Below are 20,007 nucleotides of genomic sequence, written 5' to 3' on the forward strand. Positions count from 1 at the left end.
TTTTATTAAAAATCATATATGTCAACAGTGACAATATTTCTCTCCTGTGAGAAATTTGTGCTACAAAAATAGTTCGTCAACATTGAAAAAAGAAAGATTGCACAGATATCTCAAATACATGTTCATGTATAAAAAATGAGTTGAAAATAGTTATACATACAACCACAGTGATATCAACAGATCTAAAGCAAATTACAGCGAATAATATAGTTAACTTCAGGGGATAGAATTGGTCTTTCCAGGAACAAATTATAATTACCTGATGAAATGTCTTAAATAATTAAAAACTTTCTAAAATTTCGTAGGTGTTTTTATCATAGTTTGATCAAATGTTTTTGTCTTTGTCAATTTTCAGTTATCTACCCAAGTAGTCCGAATTTCCTCTGACCCTGCAACCCTCCTCTTTTTTATTTGGATATTGATATGTTGGGTTGGGGTCAGAACGATGTGTCATACAAAAAGTTGGAGATTTTACGGTACCGGTTCAAAATGTCAACAAAACAGGGTCTCTCGTGGAAAATTATCGAAACTTCAATAGTAAATGTAATTTTTGTAGCAAATTTGGTATCAGCATACAGGAAAATGATTCCGGAATCGAACTAGGTAAGTGTGACATGCACAATGTCAACTTGAAAGTCGTTACAAGCGGTTGAAGGGCGGTACTCCGCGGTACCGCTGAATCTCCAACTTTTTGTATGGCACATCGTTCTGACCCCAACCCGACATATCAATAGTCAAATAAAAAAGAGGAGGGTTGCAGGGTCAGAGGAAATTCGGACTACTACCCAAGGATTGCAATTTTATCAAAAGAAGTGCAGACAAACTCTATTTCCTATAATTAACTTTATCACTAGCTGTAAGACAATATAGCATTAAAAAACAAGAGCAAGGCAACGGTGGTGCAAAAAGATCCGTTTAATTTTCATTGTACAGCATGGTTTGAAGAAAAATGCAACATAATACTGGTTATTGTTAACAAACATTTCGAGGACTTGATTGTTAATTTCGGTCTAGTTTATACAATTTTGATTTTAACTAGCATTTCATTACTTTGTACTTGATATATAGAAAGGCCTTTAATAAGGCCATCTAAAACTAAATATTTGAATACTTAATATTATGTCAAGGGATTCTTGAATGGTAGCCATACAATTACTACCAGAAAAGACCTAACCAGGTAAAAAGATCAACTTCATCTTTATGCAATTCGTGATTGTCAATGTCATTTGAACAAAGAAATAAATAAAAATATTTAGATGTAAATATACTTGCTATAATAAATTATCTGAGTAAAATAATTATACCGAATGAGAATGAAGTAAAATCATGTTCAATGGAGAAAATTATAACATGGATGAAACCAGTGGTGGTGGGCCCCTTTTTGTTCAATTTGTTCTTGTTAATTTTTGGCAAAATGAGAAAACAATAATCTAAACCCTACCCTTTTGCAAAATTTCTGGATCAACCCCTGAATGAAACTGAAAATATTTCTAGTTTAATTCATTTTCAGAAATATACTAAGTAAGCTAGTTAAAAATACTAGTACTGCGTGATATCCCTTCTCAGTAAGTACATAATTGTTAACTTTTTTTAGGAACTACACCTTATTTGGAACAATATTTAGGGAAAAAAATAGTAAGACATATAATAGAAGTTCTCTTTAACAGTGTTTACAATAATATTAACCAAAGCTATGTTTTAGTAAAGCTAAACACTACAAGAAAATGTATGTATGACAGCTAACTAAACTCTTTGATAATTTAAAAGGTTTGGATCCTGATAGAATAGTTTCTCATGTAATGTGAAAAAGACACACACATATAGGGGAATATGAACTGAAATACAGTTAAATGGGACTTCTACGCTAAATTGTAAATGCATGTTCGTGACATTACAAAATGTAGTTAAAAAATATATATTAACATTGATATAAAATAAAAACTACATGTATACAGCATGTTAAAAGTTGAAGCGAGACATTATGCATATTCTGTTACTGTTTACCTTAAAGCTATGCAAGTAAGCTAACAAAATAACGTCAAATAATACTTACATTAAACTTGAGCGAAATAATTTAGATGCATTTTATGACAAACAAATTTTAAAAACGTGATGAGATGCACTTTATGACAAACATAAACAAATTTTAAAAACATGTGATGAAATAAGCAAGATGATTATCTTGTCCCTTCATGATAATGTTGACAATCTAACTACAGCTCTAGTTCTTGCAAGTAAGATTCAAAACACTAAAATTTGTTGAAATATTTTACAGTAGTAATATAAGTAACTTCAGGAAGTAGAGTTTGTCTTCCCTTGATTATAGAAATGTCTTGATTAAGTAGTCTACCAATCTTGTAAGTATTTTAGTATGTGATACTCCTTTGTAAAGCTGTCCAGTTAGCTACCTAAAAGACATTTCATCAGGTAATTGTCATTCAATCATGGGGAGAACAACACGATTCCCAGAAGTTAACTTTAATACTCCCTATAAATCTTGGAATTTCATTGAAAATTAACAAAGCGTTTTTCGAAGATTTATATGGTACAAATCTAACTTTAATATAAACTGTAGGTTTCGAAAAAAAAATGGGTTTAAAAATATTTGGGTTTCCTTATCAGGCGCGTAGCTGCCGTTAGGCAAAAAAGCTTTTGCCTGCACTTAATTTTGCCAATTTTTTAAAGATAAAATACATCCACGAGAGGCTTAAATGATGCTCTAAAACGCTATCTCCGCGGAGCTTTGGGGGGTGGGGGGAGGCTTCGCCTGCTGGGGGCCTTAATCGGCCCAAAGACCCCCTGCCGTAATTTTGCCTACACTTCAATTTGGCCTCAGCTACGCGCCTGCTTATAGAAAGTATACAAACAAGTTGTATTACATATTTATCAATAAATTATGGTCTTATATAGACTTGTTCTTCCCTGGATATAATGTGCACTATCATATAATAAAAAAACAAGGCACTCTTATGTGAATTGACTGACCGTGAGAGTCTACGTACTGATGTTAAGTTTCAACTATGAATACTTTCTAAAGAAGTGAGGGCTGTTTTCATTAACATGACTGAATCAAATCCATCAAGGTTAACTTTTCTGTAGTTTTGTTATTTTAAATTATAGTTTTAATGTTCATTATTGATAGGAATGGTGTCATTCATTTTTTTTCACAAACTGAAAATGTCTGACGTAGCTCACACATACAATAGCAGACAGAAATGGTACAGATAAGTATGGTGCTGTTAATTCATAAATTTAAAGTTTAAGTCAAAACTTAAATCACGCATTAAAATAGTGATAAAAAGATATATATGAAACATATTCAGATGTTGTGAAAATATACAATAGTGTAAGTAAATAATGGCCATGAAAAAATGTATTTACTCAATTCATCCACCAACCCCAAAATAGATTTAAAAAGGTGTCTTTAAAATGCTAGTATAACTGAAAACAATTTATGATAAAATATTAATTCCTAACAAATTTGGAATACTTGTATATATTAATGAGTATGTTGGACTTGTACTCCCGCTTTCTTTTTGTTATTTTCTGGGGGTGATAGAAAAAACAGTGATAAACATGGTTGAACAGTAAAGAAACTTCTCGTAAAAAATGTTATCACCGATGCTGGGCTTGGCTGTATCTCCACTTCCTGATCTGCTGTTTAATTTGGAATATTAAATTCTTGGCAAAATAAATCGTTGTCATCTGCAAAATTGTATAATGATACCATTAGATTGATGTTACATTGACTCTTAAGAACAAAAATAAAGAGGTATCTAGGAGTAGAGAGTGTCTTTTTATGCACCCATCTAGCTATATGAGGAGCTTAATTTGCCGTTTAGTGATTCAAATACAGACTCCAAAAAAAAACAAGTTTCTTTAAATTTCTTGAAAACCTTTGTTTTATAAGTTCATATACTCAGAAAAAAAATGAGTTACAAATTGAAGCAAGCAAGATGAAGACCTCCGACTGATTCGCCAGTTTTTAGTGGAGTCCGAGTTGCTCATTTGCTTTTGTTACTTTGTATGTATGATTTTAGTTATCTTATGTTCTTTGTTGTGTGTATCTGTTTTCCATGTCTGGTCTTTGTCCCTGGATTACCGCTATAATCTTGGTTCCCTTGATTACTCTTTGATTACCGCTATAAGCTTGGTTCCCTTGATTACTCCTTGATTACCGCTATAATATTTTTCAGACATTGTTACTAACAAAACAAATCAAATATTTAGAAAACCTTCTATACTATTTCGTTTTTCACCAAAATCCCTTATGCAGTTGAGGAAATGCGTTTACAGAGAATGCTGGCAGACGAACGAACAGAAAAGACAAAGTGAACAAAATAATTTCTACACATTCTCAAACTTCATTTCAAACATTCTGACTTAAAGTTGCATAATACTGAGTGATCTAATATCAAACACTGGAGCTCTCATCAGATGTAAGGACAGATATTTTTTTCTTGGCATCAACTGGCAGTTATCGGACTGACATTACATGAAGTGTGTCAGTCTAGCAATGAAACCTTAAATCCACTGATTGAATTTCGAGAAGACAAGGAAGTACAAAACTTTTGCCGACATTCGGAATTAGTACACTTTTCTGTTAGCCAAAGTTTACGAATATCAAGGAAGATATCTAACGGGTATCGAATTAGTAATAATGCAACTCCTTCGTTTATTCGCAGTGGTGCATAAATGAAGATTGCCCCCTTTCGAAATCGTGTTCATTTTGTTCTAAATTTGAGCAAACAATAGCATGGAATCCCCTTCCAAAATATCTGAATCCACGCATAGTTCTTACAATATTAATGAAATAGCTTTTTGGGATATAAAACACGTCTTTTGTCAAATTGGTTGAACAGGAAAAGTTTGACAATCGTTTGCTTCTCTTATCCCATCACGTATTTTTGTGTAAGAATTATGTAACACCTCATTGATATAGTAAAATGTATAATCAATACTATTTTATAACCTGATAGAAAAAGATCCCCTGGCTTGGGCAAATGAATGAATCGGTATAGATTTTACAGAAAGTGTGTTGAAAATGAAACAGAAACCAATGAAGTAATAATTGTCCTGCTAATGAAGATTTCGTATTCATTTGTTTCTATCAGATATAACACACGAAGGAAGAATAAATGGGGGGTAGATACCATTCATGTTCGGTAATTTTGGTTGACGTTATAGAAAATGACTGAAAATTACTAGACTTTGACCCTCGATTTCTAGCCCTACCAATGTCAATGTTAAATGAACGAAGACAATTGGTGTCAAAGTTCAAAATTGTTACGTAAAAGGTGGACGAGTACGCTGTCACGTTTCTATCAATTCATTTGCTAGGGTGTTGGTCGAATGATTAAGAATACTTGAACTTACAATATGAGGTCTGATACTTCTAAGGGTTCACGATTATTGTCAAGATTTCCGGAGATATGCCGTAACAATAATGTTTCACCGAATTTCGGGCATCTCCGGTCATAAAACCCAAGCGACAAATTGAAACACATCAACTGGCATACACAGTTGCAAGACACACCACTTCTTCTATCAAATCATTAAGAATACAAAAATAGAATCATTTACACGTATAATGTAGTAAAATTACGTAACATACTAACCTGAATAATAAGAATAACTGCCAATATAATTCCTAAAACCAAGGAATTTTCGGCAATGATATCACCAGCTCCTTTTAAACAACCTCTAGTATAAATTTGGTTTGTTACTTCAGAAGGCTGAAAAGAAAAATCATACTACAGTTTAAGAGGACGAAAAAAAACTCGGAGACCTAAGTTTAGGCTCGCAAAAATATATAGTGACTACGACTGAACCTAGAAAGCAGTAAAAAACATGACTACGACTGAACCTAGAAAGCAGCAAAAAACACTGACTAAAAGTATACGTGCAAAACGCAAAGAAAAAAATGCATATCATACCTCCATTGAAAATTGATAAGGTGCGACGGCAGAGTAAGCGTCGTTTATTTTTCTTAAAACCACCAATTAGTTGCTCATATATATATCGTGTCATATCCGGTTAAAACGAAATAAATATTCTACCGCATTAAGGATTGCGTTGCTCTGTTTAAAAATAACAAGGATATCATACTAGAACAATATACTAGTAAGTGGAAAAAATGATGGGTCAGTGTACTCGTTTTTGGGATGTAAGCATTTGAAATTTTGGTGGGAAAAAAGATTTCACTAGATTTTCCGTAGGTTTTGTCTTCGGAGATTTCATCCATCAAAAACCCCGAAGAAATAACAAAAAAATCATGAAAACTTCTGAAATTACATTTTAATTTTATGAAATTATGAAAAGAAATGTGGGGGTCACCGGGCAAAAAATATCACCGGTATGCTATGAAATGAATAAAATCCGAAAATCTTACAAAATGGCTGAACATGAGCAGCGAGCATCCTTAAGAAGAAATCTTTTTTTATTAGACACACCACACATGTAACAAACGATGAGTTGGTGATATCGACGGTAAAACCTTTGGAGTGATAACGTTTGGTCTTGTGATAACAAATGCGTTTACAATACAGAGCTCCGTCGAGCGCAGCATGATACGACCGCAGTAGTCAAATCCTGAACAGCTGGTGCGTGAGACAATATTAGTTTTTGACACTTTTAAGCATGGGAACTTACTATTCATTATGGACAAAACAACTGGTCTGCACACAATATAGCACAAAATTTTAAATTAAATTGAATTAAAAATTTTTCGAAGTCAAAGAAAAAATTAAAATGTCGATTTTTGGGAGTGGCCCATTTGACCCCTTATAACTCGAAAACCGTACGAGATATCTAAAATCTGATTCACAAATACAGTCAATAAAAAAATCGAAATTGAACCACAAATAAAAAGTAGATTTTTTGGGGTGTGGCCCATTTGACCCTTATAACTCGAAAAAGTAAGAGATATCTGAAATCTGATTGGCAAATGCAGGCTGGGATTTTCGAAAGGAATCCCTCCAATAAAATTCGAAATCGGACCAAAAATAATGAAAAGTCTCCTAGGAGCCTGAATCGCTCACCTGGTCAAATTTTGCCTTTCAAAAGCAATAAATTTAACACGGAGTTATCCTACAATTTTGACTCAAGATGACTTTGGTAGGACTTATCATAAAGATCATTTCAGCAATTGAATGTTTCTTTCTAAGTATCAGAGTTTTCAAGATATTGGCTGAAAACTGTAAAAGAATGTCATTTTTCACCTTTCAAGGGCAATAACTCTTACAAGGAGTCGTCTGCCAGAGTTGATCCCTACTGACTTTTGTTGGCCTTATAATAAAGATCATTTCAGTAACTGAAATAATTTGGCTAAACTTCGGTTTGGAGATACAATGTATAACATGCCAAAAACTACTGTCTGACCCGTATGTTCTATTTTTCGTAACGGCGGCCATGTTTTTCGATAGATCATAAATTTCCATGAAAGTTCTATGCAGGATACCCAAAGGAACATTCGTACAAAGTTTGGTTCATATTGGTCAAGTAGTGTCAGTGGAGAAGAGTTTTATAAAATTGTTAATGACGACGGACGCCAAATGATGGCAATAGCTCACCTGGCCTTCGGCAGGTGAGCTAAAAAGGATTTTTTGGGGTGTGGCATCTTTGACCCTTACAACTCAAAACCAGTAAAAAATATCTGAAATCTGATGCAGAAAAAACAAATGCAGGCAGGGATTTTCATTATTCCAATAAAAAAAACTCAAAATCAAGCAAAAAATAAACAAGGTATTGTCTTGACACCAGGAAAACGCATGTTTCTGGCCCCCCTTTTTGGTCCTTAATTTCCGAAAAGTTCAAGACTTTACCCAAGTCTGACCATTGTGGCATAGATTATTGTGAAACAATGTTATTGAACTTCCTATGCTTTTACTGGAGTTTCAAGATGAATTCTTTGAAAGGCTTTTTAGGCCCCTTTGTGCCCCCAATTCTACAGCGGTTGTGGTTATATCCTCCAATATCAATACCAACCTTTCTTTTGTGGTTTGAACCCTTGTAAGATCAATCAATTAGTACTCAAGTTATCGCAGGAAATCAAGTGTTGTCTACGGACGACGACAACCGCCATACCAATATACGACCGGTCGTTTGAGAAGTCTATGAGCGACTACTTAAATATGTAGGATGTACAATTAAGGTTTGGTAAGAAGTACTACTAGTATTCTAAGTCGCTTCAAAGAGACGCTTCATCTGCATACCACAAGCCCTTGGGATCTGGATTTTTTATAACAAAAATATTATTAAATCATTTTGTTTCCATATTGAGTTATTATGGGTGCTTGCTACTTACCCGACGTAATGGGTCGATTAGACTGATCATCAACCAGTTATCGGTCACAGATCGAATGGTAATTGATTGATCAGTTCTGTTAATCGAAATATACTGTTTCATTAATGTTACTTATCGATCAACCTTTTTATCGATGATTTTAATGAGTAGTTAGTTGTTGTTTGTTAGTCAAGAATAGTTTAAATTGTCCGAAAAATATACATGTACTTGTCCTTTGTAGTACAATTTAATCAACAAAAATAACTTACTTCACAGATTTTCTTTTCAAAGTAATCACTAATCGATCATACTTCGAACAGAGATTTCTAATCAAACTCATCGATCAACCTCTTCGGGGAGTTTGACCGACAAGTGTCCGATGAACATAACTAATCAACCAATTACCATTAGATTTGTGATCGTTGATTAATGATCAGTTTGATCGATTAGTTAAGTCGGGTACTTAACGCTATTCATGCGGACATATAAGAGAACACACATAATAACTCAAATAGGGAAATAAAATGATTTAATGATATTTTTTATGATAAATAACAAATCCTGGTCCCAAAGGCTCTACTGCATATACGTATTTCATACTCTTGGATTCTGGTTGAAATGAGCCCAAGGGCTCGAAATCATTTAGTATTTTTCTTTTGATCAACAGTTTGTCAAGTAGATTGATTGATTGTTGGAGTTTAACGTCCAAGCATCAACATTTCAGCTATAGTCAGACGATGAACATGAAATGGATGATAAAATTAACATGAAATGATGATGAAATAAAACAAAAAAAAGGATGGGACACAAGGATAATAGGGTCGACAAATTTTGATTGCCACTAGAAAAAGGGAGGGATGGGTAAGGTCGGACAATTTAGCCTCCTGTGGCGGAGCGCGCAAAGGTTCCTACTCCTATCGAATATCACAGCAGGGTTCTTTAACGTGCAAAGAACGTGGCATCTTTCCCAACACGGTGCACCACTATGGTTTGCGGTCAGGTTTTCCGTATTATAGCCTGACAACCCCAGCATGTAACACGCCAGGGGTACCCCATTCAACCACCTGGGGCACACATCCCAGTTGCTCTGTGGGCAGAGCGCCTAGCCCCCGGCTAGGTTTCTGAGCACTATTTAGTCGCCTTTTACGACAAGCTTAGCGCTGCTGCAGGCCTATTCTTTTAACATCCGAACCTGCACGGGGCTGTCAAGTAGAGTTTGGTAGTAAGTATTATTTTAATATTTTAACAGTTACATCAAATAGATGAAGAACGATATGCTTCATCTACATGCACCTATTCCGTAGCCTCGGGTTTTGGTTAAAATGAGCCAAAGAGCTACTAATCATTTAGTACTTCTAACGTTTCTTTTACGTTGTACAGCCCCGATCCTAACCACCACGCCCTATTTCCAGTGGCAATCAAAATTTGTTGACCCAATTATCCTTGTGTCCCATCTCATTTTTCATTTCATCATCATTTCATGTTCATTTTATCATCCATTTCATGTTCATCGCCTGGATATAGCTGAAATATTTCCGCTCGGGCGTTAAACCCTAACAATCAATCAATCTTTTATGTGGCACACTTTAATTTTGTGGGTATTTGTCCATGCAACCTTGACCTTATCAGTCAGTGACCATTGGGGGTGAATTGCCTTACCATTTTAACTTTTAGTCTGCCTAACAACAGTAGAAGCAAAATAACATTAGTGAAAAGGTATATTTCCTTAACTTTATCAAAAACAAATATTCTGTTTAAATGATACTTTATCAATCAAAGCCTTACCGATTTGTTTATCACATCCGCCCCACATAACAAGTCTTTGTTTTGCCCCTGAAAAAAAAACCAAAATATTAATCAAATGCAATAATACGATACATATACCTATCAAACGCAAAAGGCAATTGTAGATTTTATGGAAAGAGGTTGGTTAAACTTAATTGAACAAAACAAGTTTTTAATAACGAACCAGGAAATTGTGGTTCGTGTGCATTGTATCTTTTACATCACTTCCTCAATGTACAAACAATGTACTTGCACCCTTCAGAAATCATATTGGTCAGAATGGCGGTTAAATTTTACTGATTTCTTTTCATTATAGTTTTTTCAGTGTGGAGCGTTCTACATGTGTGTTTTCCTTCTATTTAAAATAACATGGCCATAGTTCAACGCTTTATACAACAGTGAAACCTGCCTAATGGGAATCCCTTTTTTAATTGATTTATTTGTTCGGGTAAGGCAAGTGTTCAGTTTATACATGTTCAAAAAGTTTTCATAAAATGTCTGGTTTACACAAGTTGTAAATTTATCCATGGTTCGGTTTAGACAGATCTTACTGTATTGTGTCTCGGATTTAGACCACCTCCACTCATAGTTAATGATTCGTTAATCATAAAGCAACCGAAATATTTATACTGATTTAATGGAATCATTGGAAAGGGCAATGGACTATCTTTGTTATGAAGACTATCCGAACTTTTTATGTAACATTAGTTCCATATTTCCAGTTAATGTAAGCAAAAAAGTAAGTCAGTCTCGTCATGTGACTCCGTGGTTTCATGAGAAACATTCAATTGCATGGAGATTCGTCATTAAAATAGTGTTGAATTCAGTATCAAAAGCAAAACATGATTTCATGTAAAAATACCGATAAAAAGGCAAACATCTAGTTCAACAAAAATTTCAGAAAAAGTTTGAAATAGAAGATTTTGCATTGTAATGCAGTGACCAGCGTTTAGAGATCCCGGAAGTAAACCGGTCTTCGGATTTCAATACGTTCTAATTCGGAAATTCTGGAAAGAAAAATGAAATTAGAACCAGACTTACAAACTCTATACGTCATGGTTTCAATTAGCCTGAAAATTGAGTTATAACCCATGCGTAGTTATTCCGTGCATCAATGTCTTTTGGTCGAACATCGACCGTTACACTTACTTGTTTTGCAAATTTCACGGATACCCACCCTTACTCTACCAGTGAACCTATTGTCATAGCTCGCGTTACCAGTTCACTTAGTGTCATAGCTCGTGTTGTTTTATAGGTCTCAATTGACCGTTTAAATTAAGCATTTATTCGTGTTTGCTTTCCTTCCAAAAATGTGTTTGTTGTTCCCAACCACGTTTTCCAGTCTAATAATATGATGCGGTTTTGTCCTCCTCTATCCTTCAATTAAAACTCAAAGATGTACTTGAGTCAGACTGTCTATATTCTTCGTTCCATTCCTAACATAAAGTCGACTTTAACTGCTTCGATCTCGGTTTTACTTGATTTCAGCTATGTAACCTTTTTTGTAACTTTCACCTATATTGTCCAGTCGTCAAAAACGACCTATAATATATCCCCATAATCTGAACAACTTAGATCTTGTTTCTTTTTCTATGGAAAACCTTAAGTTTTCTTCTGCTTCCGACCACTTAATAATAATGGTATTTTTATGAATTATGAGTTTTTAATCATGATAAAGTAATGATTTCTCTTGCATACTCCTATACAAAACAATTATTATCTAAACTCATAGATCGGTTACATGTCATTGACGACAAAAGGAGTTTCAAACGCCCTTTACTTCTCTTACTAGTTAACATGTAACAAGATATTAGATACTAACTACTTCATATTTACAACAGGACTCTGGGACCCCACAAGCTAGAGCATTCTTTGCTTTTATGGTTTCATCGACAGAACAATTGAAATACATGTTCTGACCCCACTGTTTATAGCCTTCGTCATCATTGCTGAAACCACAACAGCCAATCTGTCAATAAAGGAGATTCATTTAAACAATCATAATACGTTTTACCTTCAGGAACCATTTTAATATTTTAATTTTTTTTTCAAACAAGTCTATGATATTATCCTCAGGATGTACCACCATAACTTAACTAGAAAACATTATACTTGTAAAACAACACACAAAATTCTCTTTACTTAACCAACTTTATGTTATATATGATTGACTAATGCACTATAATTGCAGTTAAAGTTCTGTAACACATGGATATGTTTCCATTACAATATGTCTGTAATATCCATCCATTTATTACAAGTATCTTGTTGTGCTTTTATATATATATATTTATAGTGGGAGCAGTTCTTTGTGTACTCTGAGCTCTTGAGTTAATTTCATCACACTTCCGGTATCTAAGGAGAACCAGAAAGTAACGAAGACACGCATTGCACAAGTACAAGGTCTAGTTGCGTTAACTCCCGAAATCTTATACCACAATAATCAGATTGCTTGAGATTTAAATACCTACCAGATCTTGTTGAAGTACTTCAATAAAATCATTAACGTCTTCGTCGGCATCAGGATATTTGTGTATTCCATCTTTAAACAAATCTTCTGGATATACTCCTATTTGTTTAAGTACATTAGGTTGGAAGTAAAATAAAAAAACAAAAATAATGAGAGCTAACTCCAATATAATTCCTAGTGTGATGCACCAATGATACTGAAAGAAAAAAAGAATATATTTTAAATTTGGACATTCGCAGTTTAGAAAAGTTTACTAGTGGTGCAGAAATATCATGAAATGCTAACAAACCACATCAAACTTGTACTACATAGCCATCAAAATTTCAAAAGAATCCATCCCATTCAAATGCTGGATGTCAGTGTCCTCATAAATTATATTCACTTAAAATTCACCCAGTACACGAGATTCACCTTCCGAGTAGATTGCTCGCGTTAACAAGAATATCCATCGGGAGATCGTTATAAAATCAATGACTGAAGTCTTTTAAGTCGACAATCGTCAAATATTCACAGTCACTGATTTTGGCATTGTTTGGTTCCACAATATAGATAGGTCACTGCAGATAACTTTATGACAATTTGTGGAAATAAAGCTATATTGAGGCACTTAAACCAGCAAATCCAACATTTTTTTTCCTGTAAAAAGTATATATTTTTCAAAACCTTACATTATGGAAATCCATAAAAAGACAGATATTCTTTTCTATTTTGATATGAAAATCAGTAGTCATGGTAACATAATAAAAATATACATCAGTTTTCATAATAAACTTTGGGTGCCTTCCCAAAATTAATTGTCAAAAAACAGATTTTCTAAAATATCAGGCACTTTAAAACTGCCAGAAAGAGTAAGTTGGCATGGTGTTATTGTAAAAAAAAATCAAACAAAAAGTGTATCTTTTTCTGCTCATTTGTTCATGATTTTCATTCTTAAAGTTCGTGCGAAATTTTGCATTTTTGAAAAACAGCCAGTTGCTGCAGGGGCGAGAATCCGACAATGATGACTACCCACAATCAATATTTCCATCAAGTTTCCCCTTTTATTTTTAAGTTTTACAAAATTAGACCAGGTCAGTTTTGTGTACGAAACAGTGCACCAAAATCCCATTTGTATAGTGCAATATCCGAAATAGTACAAATGCGATACGCTCTAAAATCGGGTGACTTCCCCTAACATCTTAGTTCCCTTGATATTATTGCGTACTCTTTCGTAACCGTTACGACCCGAATGGTTATATATAGATATGGGTGTCCTGATAGTACATATGACCTTAATATAATCAATTGTAACGAATGCCTGTATTTGTGTCGGAAACTGGGTAATATTGCATAAATTCAATCCTAACCGATCATTTTATCTTTTAATGTAAACTTCCCGTTCTAAAATGTAGTACAAGCAAAAAACACGCATAGTCATGTGTATGATATTTTTTTTTTTAAAAGGTACGTAGTAGCGATCTTTGGGTCGCTTATGATATTGACAGGGAACAAGTTTATGAAACAGATGAAGCAGCGGGCGATGAATATTCATAAATATCGGGGCGTGCTAATGAATATGACCTATATCGTCTTGTAACTAGCCTCATTGCCTGAATCGGTAACTGGATAACATTCAAAGCTAATCGATCATTTCATGAAAAACTTCCCGTTCCCGTACAAACAAGAGGCACACGTAGAACATACGTATATGATATTTAAGAGGTACATTTTTATCTCATATGAAGCTAGAACTATCACGCTGTGGCGGTGAACACAGCGAAGATCTGCAGGATTATGAGGCGTATAAATACAAATTTATTCAAATCATATGCAAATAGAGAAATTACGAGTGCAAGAAGTCGCTAACACTATTAGCGACTTAAAAAAGGCTTCCGAACTCATGGCGACTACATGAGACATGAATTAATATCAAGGTAGTAAACCACTATCCTATCGTGGTAGATTTGGACCAAACAACACCACACAGCTTATTATTTTCATGCTGTCTAAAATAATTGAACACAGTAAATGTTTGTCATTTCTTTTTGGAACTCATCTTGGTTGACTTCAGTATTGAATGTTCCTCTTAAACATTTTGAAGTTTTAAATTCAATGGCACGGACGACTATATATACAACATTTGTCTAGACATATTTAGACGTAAAATAGGAACAAAAATTAAATTAGTTGAAAATTCAACTTTAAAAGAGGTGCAGGCTAACGTACACCTTTTAAACAACAACCTATGCTTTAGAGTAATCAAGGGAACCAAGATTCTAGCAGAAATCAAAAGAATGCAATCCAAGGATGAAGACTAGACAGGCAAAACTGACACACACAACAAAGAACATGAAATAACAAATATCGAGACGCTCGTGTAAACCAGGAAGTGACAATGAAAGTGATCTCAAGGAAAACCAAAGTTATAAATGTAAAGATGATAAAAACTCCGCAAAAAAATGTATGTCTTATCCTTTGTGTATAGATGGTTTAAGTCTTGCCCGATCATGCGAAATAAACGAGATAACAAGATCGCTTTATAACAACATTTAAGTACCAGTCCATATAAAATTCAGACACTACCAATGGTAAGGTGATTCATGCTGTAGAAAAACCCACGGAACAATGTTTTTTCGATCTTCAAATGTTATCTTTTAGGAAACATAATCCTTTTTTATTCACATCTGTACTTTTGAGAAAATCATACATTTATCTCCGACTAAAACCAACCAAATCACAACAAATCAAGAACGATAACTCCTGCAAAGTGCTAATTTCATGTACAATCTACATGAATATAAATTTTATCTCAAAAGCGCAATAAATAAAAAATAAAAAAATAAAAAACCAAGACTTGTTTTGTGGTCTGTCTCTGGTTCTGAATAAGAAATAAAAGTTAATTTGGTGGGTTTTTGACATGATGAATCATCTCCTATCTGATTTTTGTAAAGACTGCAACTTAGTACGTGATCGTGCAAAACTATTACAATGACTTTATAGAATATATACCATGAAATAAAATTAGTATTGAGTAAAGGATACATATACTTGAATTTGCTGAAATTTGAAATTGACCTCAATGAGGTTGTCAATTGTAGTTTTCACAGACTACAATGACTTTTGAATAATATATACAATGTACCATGAAATGATATAGTTGGATCATCCTCTCTATGTAAAGTTAATATTGGGTAAAGGATACATTAACTTGAATTTACTGAACACAAATTTATGATAAACAGACCTTAATAAAGTTGTAAAATGACGTGGACACAGACCCAAATAGGCAAATAATGATATAGTGCTGATTTAAATTTATTTTGAGGTTGTAAACGGGTGTGGTTAAGCGTTCCTGTACTTCTACATAATAAATAGTTGGTTTTTTTTAATAAAAAGTATAACTATTGTGCCTTATTTGTAGACATGTTTATGAACCAATACAAGGATTGTATCCCTATGACCAGTACAATAAATATAGATCGCTGGTCTATACCAAGCTTAACAAACATTTTTGGATATGAGTTGGTCACTGTTTGCTTTTTTCGTGGCTTCAAATTATTTTATTTATTTAGTTGATTCATTTTTTTCTTTTAGTGGTGTTCATATGTAGGACTTTTTGTGATTCTTCCATTTTCATTTGTAACATCATAGGCTCTATATAAGAGTAATTGATTGTGTTGTTGGCAATGCTTGTTGTAGATTTTTCTTTGTTTACAAAATTGATACTTTGAGTCTGTGTATCACTGCTAAGTAATGCCAATCAATAACAATACTTACAAATTTTAAGAAACAAATATTTTCTCTAAGTGAACCAAAACAACCGAAGAAGCTTATAAATCCAAATATGACTCCAAGAATAATAAGCATTACTGAAGGGTCCAAAATTATGTCCAAAACACTAGTCACAGATTTTTCTTTCACTACAAGAATCCAAGTTGCAAATCCAACGGCATGAATACTAACAATCTGAAATAAAAGATGACTAAAATATACAGAAAATCAAATAAAATAAATTCATACCAATTTCATAGGGTGCCAAATTACAGCAGATTCGATACAACTTTTCAATTAAGTTTGTTTACCAATATCAGCATATCTCCTCGATCTTATATATAGGAAGATGTTTTTGATGATGGTGTCAAAGAGATAGCTTACTTAATAGTCATTAAACATGTAAAACAAAGAATTTTTACTGTGAAAAAATGTCTCATCATCAACAACTGGTGGAAGAGATAAACTGGGATATATTTCTTTTCTTTTTCGAGCTTAAAGAGTGGATCATAAACCTTCAAAAGGTCGTAATGTAAAATCAACTGATAGAGAAAAAATCACAGGTTTACAGTTCTAGGTACTCCATATTTTTTCACCTTTTATAGGGTACTCTGTTCTGATTATTATCATCGTATGTAAATCGACTTATTAGTATTCCGCATTTACACTTCTCTACTGCAGTAGTGAGGATGAATTTTATAGAACTTGTATCAACTTCATAGAAATTGTTAGATTCATCTCATCAATTTATATGTATAACAAACAGCTAGACGTGCAGCAAGTGTAACGGTTATAATTGTGCTCAAATGTTTTTTTTTCCATCCTCACTACTGCAGTAAAGAAGTATAATTATTCAGAATGTTATAAGCCAAAATGTCTGTATGAACACGGAAGATACTTGCAGCCAGTATCATACAGTTTACCCTACCGATGCACCTGGTCCATGCTCCCAGTTTTAGTGGAATCCAAGTTGCTCATTTGCTTTTGTTACTTTATATGTATGATTTTAGTTACTCTATGTTCTTGGTTGTGTATGTTTGTTTTCCATGTATGGTCTTTGTCCCTGGATTACATTCTTTTGATTACCGCTATAACCTTGGCTCCCTTAATTACTCTTTTACATGCTGTGTTCGTAGTGTGGTTCTATTTTGTACAAAGAAGTGCTTGGAATAAATTCCTTCTTTTAGGTAGTGCAAGGTCAGAAAGTATTAAAAAAACACTGTTGAAACATTTATAACAGAAATACAACTTTTCCATATTCGTGTTTTAAGAGCCCTAACATAACTCTATGTAAGGCATTGTCAATGTCAAATACTGATAAAAAAAAGAGAACACATTTAAATAACTCGAATCGGTTTCATATTGCAGAAGTATATCCGTGATCTTTATTCAGACAAAACAGAGTTAATACGGCAATTAAAAGAAATAAAGGAAATATCAAACGAAAGAAGTGAATGCTTCGGAAAGGGAAGTAAACTGGTGTTTTTTCATCGTCCCTTTGTTAGACATTGAGACCTTTCGTCACCGGAGGTCGATGACCTTACCGCGGTTTCGAGAGAAAATTGATATAAAAGAGCACACAAACCTATTTCAGACTAGAATTTACAAGCTAAATATGGTTGAAACAAGTTCAAGCTTTAGCCACGCCTAAACCATGTACATTCAGAATGCACCCAATATATTTTACGACTGATATAGTAAATGTATTCTAGCTGTATGAAAGACTTGAACTATTCCTTATCAAACCTTATTATCGTATCAAGTAGATTCTTACGTTTTTCTGATCTATACACATGTATATGAGCTAGACAATATGTTATTCGAGAAACATGACCCATTCTATTAAACTAGTATTCAAATATCTGATACAGATAAAGTTCTGGTACGCTTATTAGTTATAGAGAGACGGACGACGACCTGTTATGGTATATGGGTTGTCGTTGAATCGTGTAGTTTGTATAAAAAATAATGAGACAAAAATCGATTGTTTAGATCCATAAAATGAAAATAACATGAACATCTGTGGATATGTATGATCATGAGACACAGATTTGTTGTTTCACTTTTGTTTTTTCCTTTAGAATCTGATCTTTTAAAATATGTTAATTTGCGTCATCTATTGAAAAAAAAAAAAAAAAAAAAAAATCTGTATTACATTGTAGAGTGTTATTATAGTACATGTATTTAACGAATAACAATGTCTGAAAGAGAACTGCATTTTAGTTTAAGAATAAACGTGACGAAAAACAAATTGATTTGTATGAATCGAGTGTCAACTGCGCACGAACACCGTCTTGTACTAATCCAGATAGCATGGGGGAGGGCTCACCCCGAGAGGTGCATGCTGAGGTACACGGAAGTTCAACATAAATAATTTTAAAAGCAAATTTGTTTGAAGTTTTGATCTATTTTATGAAATTTACATTTTTAACAGACTTGTATGTCCATCGTTTACGTATTATATATTAAATATTGTAGTTCTCTCTTTGGAATGATTTTTATTATAGCCACATCTATGCCGTTAATAAAACATTACATGCATTGGGTAGTTATTGTATGTAAATCAATAACACACACGTGTGCCTTCTGTACGTTTTTATACACATTAATAAACAAACTCCCAATTGGTGTATTACACGTAAGATAAACAAACGAAGAAAAATGTCGATACTGAAAAAGATTTACTCTAATTACTTACCAGAATAATGAAGTTGAAGAAAAATAAGAAATATTTCACACATAAACTAACTTCACTGCGATTACGCGGCGCCATGTTTTTGTTCTGATCTATATTTATAAATACATATTTTAAAGAGATAATCAATCGCCCAAGTTCACTGTGGGCCAGGTGAACATATACACACAAAAATCGTCACGATTTGTAATGAATCATGTATTTAAATAGCTCCAGGGTAATTGTGTACCCTTGTTCATAAAGTTAACAAAAGGAATGAAGATTAAATGTCGAATATTTCCAAGGACCAGGAACTATAATATGCATCTCCACGCAAGTCGTGTTGTTATAGACTATTTTACCTTGCTATTAAAAAAAAATAGATAATATTTTTTATATTGGAAAATTCGGATGAAGAACAAAATCAGAATTTAAAATGACTCTATATTATTGTTCATTTCAGAGTGTTCTTTTACATTAAACATATATAGTGTTCAATTTATTTCACGCGTATGTATTTGCGTGTTTGTAGGGGAGGGGGGTATGAATGTTTTCCAAAAAATTCGAAATTTCTCCGAATCTTTACTAAAAGCTATTAAAAGCTTGGAGTAAAGCACATGATAATATCATGATAAGTAAACAACTGGGGACACGTTGTTCAACTATTTAAGTATTAGTCCGGAAAAGTCAACCAAACAATAAATAGGAGCTGGGCATTCCACTATTTCAAGAACTTAATCCACTGTTCTAAATAAATTGTTTATTATGATGTTATAAAGACGGTGCAATATTTTACAAATAATATAAGTCACGCTCGATGTTACAAGAGCGGAGCACGATGGTAAGCTAATTCAAGATACAAAACGTGCAGAAAATAAAACACCTCGAAAACTCCTCCCACAAATTATAAATAAAAACATTAAAAATTCTAAGTCTGGCCAATGGCTAACTTTGTTAAGTTCAATCAAACCAAAATATTTACTTGTCAAGAGCAATTGATTAAATCAGTGTAATGTTCAACAGGGGATAGTGTCATAAAATGTT

General features: G+C 33.5%; 1 protein-coding gene across 1 annotated transcript; it reads right to left on the reverse strand.

Annotated features, from left to right (window-relative positions):
- Positions 1-897: 897 nt before the first annotated feature.
- LOC148620937 (tetraspanin-33-like) lies at positions 898-19,176 on the reverse strand. Its single transcript, XM_088574838.1, has 8 exons — positions 18,988-19,176; positions 16,296-16,484; positions 12,541-12,735; positions 11,892-12,038; positions 10,070-10,117; positions 5,619-5,735; positions 3,620-3,705; positions 898-2,408 (listed from the first exon to the last, which is right to left on the reverse strand). Exons 1-8 carry the CDS (start codon positions 19,060-19,062, stop codon positions 2,405-2,407), a joined length of 861 nt encoding a protein of 286 aa, XP_088430964.1. The 5' UTR covers positions 19,063-19,176; the 3' UTR covers positions 898-2,404.
- Positions 19,177-20,007: the final 831 nt, after the last annotated feature.

The sequence above is a fragment of the Perna viridis genome, chromosome 3 (genome assembly GCF_037379345.1).
Source record: "Perna viridis isolate PV_CMFRI_1.1 ecotype Kerala chromosome 3, ASM3737934v1, whole genome shotgun sequence".
Lineage (NCBI taxonomy): Eukaryota > Metazoa > Mollusca > Bivalvia > Mytilida > Mytilidae > Perna > Perna viridis.